At 48.2% G+C, this 7,515-nt stretch overlaps 1 protein-coding gene across 4 annotated transcripts in view; it reads left to right on the forward strand.

Moving 5' to 3' along the window:
• The window catches only part of MRM1 (mitochondrial rRNA methyltransferase 1), a 153,061-nt gene extending 145,864 nt beyond the window's left edge, over positions 1–7,197 (forward strand). Inside the window, exons 5-6 of one of the 4 annotated variants that reach the window (XR_004269717.1) lie at positions 2,664–3,528; positions 7,171–7,197. Coding sequence is in view for 3 of the 4 variants with exons in the window: in XM_032280760.1 (XP_032136651.1) it covers positions 2,664–2,796 (133 nt within the window). In the remaining variant the exon portion in view is untranslated. Of the gene's footprint in view, positions 1–2,663; positions 4,121–7,170 lie in introns of those variants that run through there. The other 3 variants (XM_032280762.1, XM_032280765.1, XM_032280760.1) reach the window with 3 other exon arrangements.
• The last annotated feature ends 318 nt before the right edge of the window (positions 7,198–7,515 follow it).

Consider the following 7,515-nt stretch of genomic DNA (forward strand, 5'->3'; position numbering starts at 1 on the left):
GTCTCTGTCACTGAGAGCCCGACTTGGGCTCTGCCCTCCCCTTGCCTTCCCAGTCAGCTGCAGATGCTGAATTCTCAGCAACCCAATGTGGCGGGGGGTGGGGGGCACTCTAGGAACATGAGATTGGGGCTGTGATGTCAGGCACGTGACCAGGCGGTGCCCAGAGCTCTGCTGACCGCCGGGGTGACCTCTGTGAGGGGCTGCCCCACTTAGGCCCTCGTGCCTGTCTTCTCCTAAGCGAGGACTCTGGCTCTCAGCTGAGCAGGTCTGTGATCCATCCGCTCTCTCTAATTAATAATGACAGCAGCACCACTTCCCGGGCACTGCACTGTGGCCCTGAGATTGGTGCAGAGCCGGCTACCTGGGCTCCAATCCACACACCACCACTTTCTAGCTCTGTGGCCTGAATAAGTTTCTTAATGTCTCCAGACCTTCATTTCCCATCTGTGAAATTGGGATGTTCTAGCTCCCACATAGACATTTGAGGACCAGCTCAGCTCATGAGTCAGTGGAGAGCGGGGGACACAGTAAGCTCTTTCTACAGGCAGTTTTTGCCATCCTCAGCATCATGGTTCTGTTATTATTCTTATTCCTACAACACTACCAACATCGAGGACATACCAAGCACCGTACTAACTGCCTTCTTAACTCATTAGTCCTATGGCCCCAGAGAGGAGGAGACTGAGGCTCCAAGAAAGCACTCGACGGCTCACATCAGGCCGCTGGTCCACGGCAGAGCCTGCACACCTGCCGAGCCGCGCGACTCCCAGGCCTCACTAAGCCAGAGCCCAGCAGTCTTCTAAACACAGCAGAATCTTCCCACGTTTACTGGGAGGAAGGAGGAAGTATTTACTGAGCACCTACTGTGTTCTCATGATGAAATTTAATCTTTACACTTGACACAGGTGGTTGGTTTAATTATTTTCAAGGAAGAGATGAGAAAACTGAGGCAGAGAGGTTCCGTAGCCTACCTACTGCTGCATGGTAGCGCCACGCTGCCCACACTGGAGAGTCTGGCATCTGACACCAGAGCCAGGTGCTTCCCAGACTGGAGCACTGCGGTGTGACTGTGAGTGTGTGGGTGGGAGCAAGCATATGGGGAGGGGGTTAATGTTTGCCTCCTTCCACTGAACTGAGAGCAGGATGTGTGTGTGTGTAAGAGAATGTGTGCTACTGTGTATGTATGTGAGAGTATGTGTGTGAGAGAGGAAGTGTGTGCAAATGTGTGAGAGTGTGTGCTTGCAGGTGTGTATGTGAGAGAGATGGGGAGAGTGTGCATGTGTGTGCCTGTGAGAGAGAGGTATATTTCTGTATGTGTGTGGGTATGTGAGTGTGTCTGTGTGTTGGCGAGTATGAGAGACAATGTGTGGTGTGTGTGTGCACGAGTGTGTATGTGTGTACATGTGTGAGTCTGGTGTGTATGTGTGTGAGAGAGCTGGGGTGTGTGTTAGGGAGAGTGGGGGGGTGTGTGTGAGAGGAAGAGTGTGTGGAGAAAGTGTGTGAGAGAGAGTGTGAGAGACTGCTTGCAGGTATGTATGTGATAGAGGGAGAGGGGGAGAGTGTGTATGTGTGTGTGTGCCTGTGAGAGAGAAAGGTATACATCTGCGTGTGTATGTGTTGTGTGTGTGTGTGTGTGTATGTGAGACAGAGTGTGGGTCTGTATGTGTATGTGTGAGAGGAAGAGAGAGTTTGAGAGAATGTGTGTGGTGTGTGTGCATGAGTATGTGTGTTCGTGTGTGTGTGTGTGTGTGTGTGTGTGTGTGGTCTGTGGTGTGTGTGTAAGTCTGTGATGTGTGGCCAAGGATAGGAGCCTCAGGAGGTCTGTGGTGTGTGTGTGAGTCTGTGGTGTGTGGCCAGGGATGGGAACCTCTGTCTCCTGGGCTCCTTATCCCAGGGACAGTGTCTGTGGGGTGTGGGTGGGAGTCACGGGGAGGCCTGGGAGCTGGGAGTGGGCACCAGCCTATTAATGCCGCCCTCCTGAGGTGGCTGCAGATAAGTGGCCCCAGGGGGCCGGGCTGAGGCCCCTCTAACTGGCTTGTTGCCATGGGGATGCTAGCTGTGAATACAGGCCTAGAAGTCCAGCCCAAGCCTCCCCTTCCCGGCAGGAGTAGACCCCAGCTGGGGCGTGTTTGTCTGGGAAGGGAGCTGACGGGCCATCCCATCCATGCCTCCCTATTATTGAAAGCAAAGGCCTCTGTCCTTCCGTTTTCCCTCAGAGGACTGTCCTGGGTCAAGAGAGAAAATGGCTGTCTTGATGATCCCGACATTGGGGAATGGTGGGTCCCCTTGCTGTCAGGTGATCAGGGCAGGCAGGGAAACACATGTGCTTACACAGCCACCCTGGCATTCCAGACTGTACAGCCAACCCCACCCAGAGACCAGACCCCCACTGGCATCGGGGCTGCTGAGAGGTTCGGGTGGGTCCCTGAGCAGGGGCAAGTTTATGTGAAAACCAGCAGCTCTCCTGTGGTGGGGTCCACCTGGAGTCAGGACACCTGAGGGTTTTCGTTAATATTTTCTCGTGAAAGTTTTCAAACATTAAAAGCTGGAGAGAGCATTTAATGAACCCCAAGTACCCACCACTCAGTTGCAACAATTATTAGCTTTGTCCATCTCGTTTCATCTGTCCCATTTTTTTCTTTTTTTTTTTTTTTTTTGGCTAGGGTAGTTGAAAGCAAATCCCAGCTATCAAGTGATTTCATCTGGAGTGACTTCGGTAAGAACCTCTCACTAACTGACCATGCCAGGATCACACCTGAGGAAATTAACAGTAATCCCGTGGTGAGTATCAGCTGACCCTCAGTCCCTCTTTAACTGTGCCCCTCCCCTCCCTCTGGTAAATACGGAAACCCACACTGCAGGAGTGGATGGAGGGCCATGTGAGGGGTGGCTTCTGTTCTTTAGCTTTGGAGCCTTGAGAAGGGTGATGGTTGAATGCCTGTGGCTTTGGATGGGTTGTTTTGCTTTATGGGGCCTCCCTTTCCTCCTGTGCTAAAGGTACTGACCTTTCCCAAGGCTGTTGGGAGGAGTGAATGAAATTGTATGAGTGCAGTACTGGGTACATGGTAGGGCCCCAATGAATGGTGATGGTGCTTATGATGTTTTCTATTTTGCATATAAGGAAACTGAAATTCAGAGCAGGAGAGTGACTTCCTGAAGCTCACACAGCTCAGAGTGGTCAAGCTGGGATGGAAGCATAGGTCTTCTAAGTGCTCTGGGATGTGTATTCAACCAGTATTAGAGGCCCCTCACCCCCTCTAATACTGCCCTTGGCTGCCACCACCTTGTACTACAAATAGAAATGACACAGAGGGTGACATGAACTGGTCCCTTTTTTTCTATAGCCACTGGATCATGGTGCTGTGGGCTGAGTAGGTGATTGATAGGACATCACTGGGCCTGGCTTCAGGAGAACTGGAACAAGATCTTGCCCCTCTCTGGGCCTCAGTTTCCCTATCTGTACCACAAGGACATTGACCTCTGCATGGTCTTTGAGACGTCTTCCAGTTCTGCCTGGTTTGCAGCAGAGTTGGTAACCCTGGGAATGGAAGAGAGGGGGACACTTGAGGCTGATGGGGAGTTTCACAGCAGCCAAAGACCCCAGGCTGCAGGACAGTGTGGGATGAGGGTAACCCTCCACATTGGAGATCAGGGATGGGGTGGCCCAGCTGGGTAGAAGTGAAGCTCCCCACCCCCACTGGATTTTGAACCTCCTGAAATTAGGGCTGTGACTTGTGCATTATAAGCATTACATAGATGAGATAAGAATTTCATCGATGTAATGGATAGAACACTAGATAGGAGATCAGTAAGGAAATAGAAGACTTTACAAACCCTGTAAACCAGCCAGACCTAACAGACACTGCTTTCTAACTGCAATCTAAGAGCACACTCCACCCAACAACAGCAGAACACACATTCTTCTCAAGCGCACATAGAACATTCTCTAGTATAGATCATATCTTAGGCCACAAATCAAGCCTTAATAAATTTAGAATGATTAAAATTACATAAAATATGTCTTCTGAGAACAGAGGAATGAAATTAGAAAATGGAAGGAAGTTTGGAAAATTCACAAATATGTAAAAATTAAACAATGCACCCCTACCTAACCAAAGGGTCAAAAAATAAATCACAAGAGAAATTAGAAAATACTTTGAGATGAGTGAAAACAAAAACACAGCATACTAAAACTTACGGGATGCAATAAAAGCAGTGCTCAGAGGGAAATTTATATTTGTAAACACCTGCATTAAAATAGAAGATCTCAAATCAATAACCTAACCTTCCACTTTACTAAAAAAACAAGAACAAACTAAATCCAAAGCAAGCAAATAAAAAAATTAGAGCAGAGATAAATGAAACAGAGAATAGAAAAACTATAGAGAAAAATCAGCAAAACCAAAAGTTGGTTGTCTGAAATGATGGACAGAATTGACAAACAAACAAAAAAACAAGAGAAAACTGAAATCACTAAAATCAGGAATGGAAGTGGAGACCTTACTGCTGACCTTACAGAAATAGAAAGGGTTATACAATTTCACTGATAGAGAGATTTGAAAGAAGCTCCACAACATTTCTAGAGATTGGAGACAGCGTCTGAAAGTGGTTACCAGTAGTTGCCTTCAGAGAAACTGGGGAGGCTGGAGCTGGTACGCCTGCTTTTTATTGTAAATCCTTAAGGACTATTTTTGTAAATGCTTTGATTGTAAAATATAACACAGAAAAGTGAATTTTTTTAAAGTACTGCTCAGTAATTTATCACCAAGTGAATATCCATGAAACCACCATTTGGTCCAGAAGAACATTACCATCTCCCCAGAAGCCCCTCCTGTACTCTATCCAATCCTCCCCAAAGAAAACCACCATTCTGACTTTGACGGCAAATACTCTTGCTTCCCTTGATAGTTTTGCTGTCTCTACACACAGTAGTTGGGTTCAGTTCATGCTCTGGACTTGATAAATCCAATCATGTAGCAAGTCCTCTTTTGGGTCTGGCTTCTTGCATTTTACATTGTTTGTGAGATTCCCCATGTTGTTGTAGGAAGCAACTGGTTCATTTTCTTTGCTGTATCATATTCCATTTTATGAGTACACCATCATTTATGTGTCTGCTCAGCTATTAATGGAATGGGCTTTTAAAAAAGCCATGTACCTAAAGCTAGGTTGATTAAAATACTTTCAATAAAATGCACATTTAAAATGCAACTCAACACATGTTAGTTTAATTTCATCCCTAGGACCCTCATTTCTTTTTCTGCTCCAGTAAGTCATGAAGCCAGTCTGGGTCAACAGGCCGTTTAAGCAGGAGCCCAGAGGGAACACAACTGAGAGACGCCCACACCCCCATGGGGTCCTCTCATCAGCCCTCCTCCCCAAATTTTCAGCCTCAAATGGGGGAGGTCACACAGATGGAGCTAAACCACGCTCTCCCTTCTACCTGAGGTCTGCAGATCCCTGACATGAATACACGTGCACACACAGACAGGCAAGAGCGTGCCCCCTTCAACATGAGCACATACACGGGCACCTGTGTATATCCCAGAAGTGGCAATGCCTGACGGCACCTGACCGCAGGCGAGGTCTGTGCATGGAGAAGTTGGTGGAAGAAGAGGAGGGGAAGGGGTGGGGGAAAAATCCCTTCATTTCTGAAGAAATGTCCCAGATTAGATTTGTAAATCAAAAACCAATATATAACATGCAAGAATTGATCTGTTTTATATTCCTCAGTTACATTTTTGTGAAGCACATTTAGAAGATTTAGAACGTATTTGCGCCTGCTGGTTGGGCCATTATATGCTTGAGTTCATACATCTATTTGTGAGGCTATAAAACAGGCATCGACTACCATGTAAATTGTGTTCTCCACAATAAATTATATGCATACTTGCAAAAATACATAACTGCCGTGGCTGGGCCAACGCGGCCAGAATACTAATGAGGGCAAAAGTTGCTTTGTCCCTCTTCTCCGGCCTAATTTAGCCTCTACATCAAAAATTATGTAGGAAAAATCACTTTATCCTCTCACTGAGAAATAAAATAGCACTCATGGGCACCCTCATCTCTTCCCACCCCCCTTCCTTTTAACCGAACACCACCATTTTCATACTAATTTTAGCTGCTCCAGGTTTACAGGGAGGAAGCCTGGCTGAGCTGAAGCTGGGGCGCCAGTGGGCCACCTGCATGTATGAGGAGGCTGTGGGAGCAGGCACGTGCGCCCGTGTGCACGCACGCGCGCGCACACACACACACGTATGCACATTCCCTCTATGTGGTTTGAATTTGCTTGTGCTCGGGCATGTTCACAGCATGCACACAGACCTACATGTAAATGTGAAGACTCGCGGCAGACACGCATGCACAGACACTCCATGAGCATTTGCCCATGTGGCACAGATTCAGTCCCTCTCCCTGGTACAGACTTCTATGCACAGAGACACATTGGGGAAATTCAGTTCAGTTCGGTTCAATTCAATTCAGTCCAGGTCAGTCCAGCGAACACTGACTGAGTACCTACTGTATGCCATGGGCTGTACTTGGCATTGGGACTACCAAGATTTTTTTGAAAAAAGACAATCTTAGCTTATAGCTCAGGGGAAAAGGCAGCTTTAGGGACAAATGCAGACAAGTCAGTGTGCTAAGGGCTGCAGCAGAGGCAGAAAGCATACAGGTACACACACTCACCCTGCTCATTGTCAGTGTGCATATTTTCCAGTACTCACATGTGCACACACATGCACACAGCCCCTGCACTCACATAGGCACACATCTCACACTGCGCAGACTCGTGTGCACGTACAACACATACACACACCGGTACACACAAGCACCAGCATAGCCACCTTCCCACTGGCACCGCATGCATGCTGGGCCTGCCTCACCTCTGTCTTTCCTGTGAGCCCAAGTGAACCTCACACCCTGTCTGGCTTGCCCACCTTTGGGTCTGTTGCTCTCTCCTGGAAGCAGAGCCACGTCCCACACCAGGCTGGCTAGTGTTGCTCCCACTTCTACCAGGGGCCCGCCCAAGGTTCCATCTTGCTGGGAGCTTCCGAGGGCTTACAAGAGGAAGGAGAAGTAGACACAGTATGATCTCATTTCTGTGACTTCAGGCCAGTCCCTGCCCTGTCTCGGGCCTCAGTTTACTCATTTTCTTTCTTTCTTTTTTTTGAGATGGAGTCTCACTGTGTCACTCAGGCTAGAGTATAGTGGCACGATCTCGGCTCCCTGCAACCTCTGGCTTCTGGGTTCAAGCAATTCTCCTGCCTTAGCCTCCCAAGTAGCTGGAACTACAGGTGCAGATCACCATGCTTGGCTACTTTTTATGTATTTTTAGTATAAATGGGGTTGCACCATGTTTGCCAGGGTAGTCTTGAACTCCTGACCTCAGGTGATCTGCCTGCCTCAGGTGATCCACCCACCTCTACCTCCCAAAGTGCTGGGATTACAGGCATGAGCCACCGTGCCTGGCCTACCCTTTTTAATGTGGGAATTGGATGGCCTCTGAGGCTGTCAAGC

This window comes from Sapajus apella, unplaced genomic scaffold, assembly GCF_009761245.1.
Source record: "Sapajus apella isolate SASKATOON/1434 unplaced genomic scaffold, GSC_monkey_1.0 scaffold12, whole genome shotgun sequence".
NCBI classification, from domain to species: domain Eukaryota; kingdom Metazoa; phylum Chordata; class Mammalia; order Primates; family Cebidae; genus Sapajus; species Sapajus apella.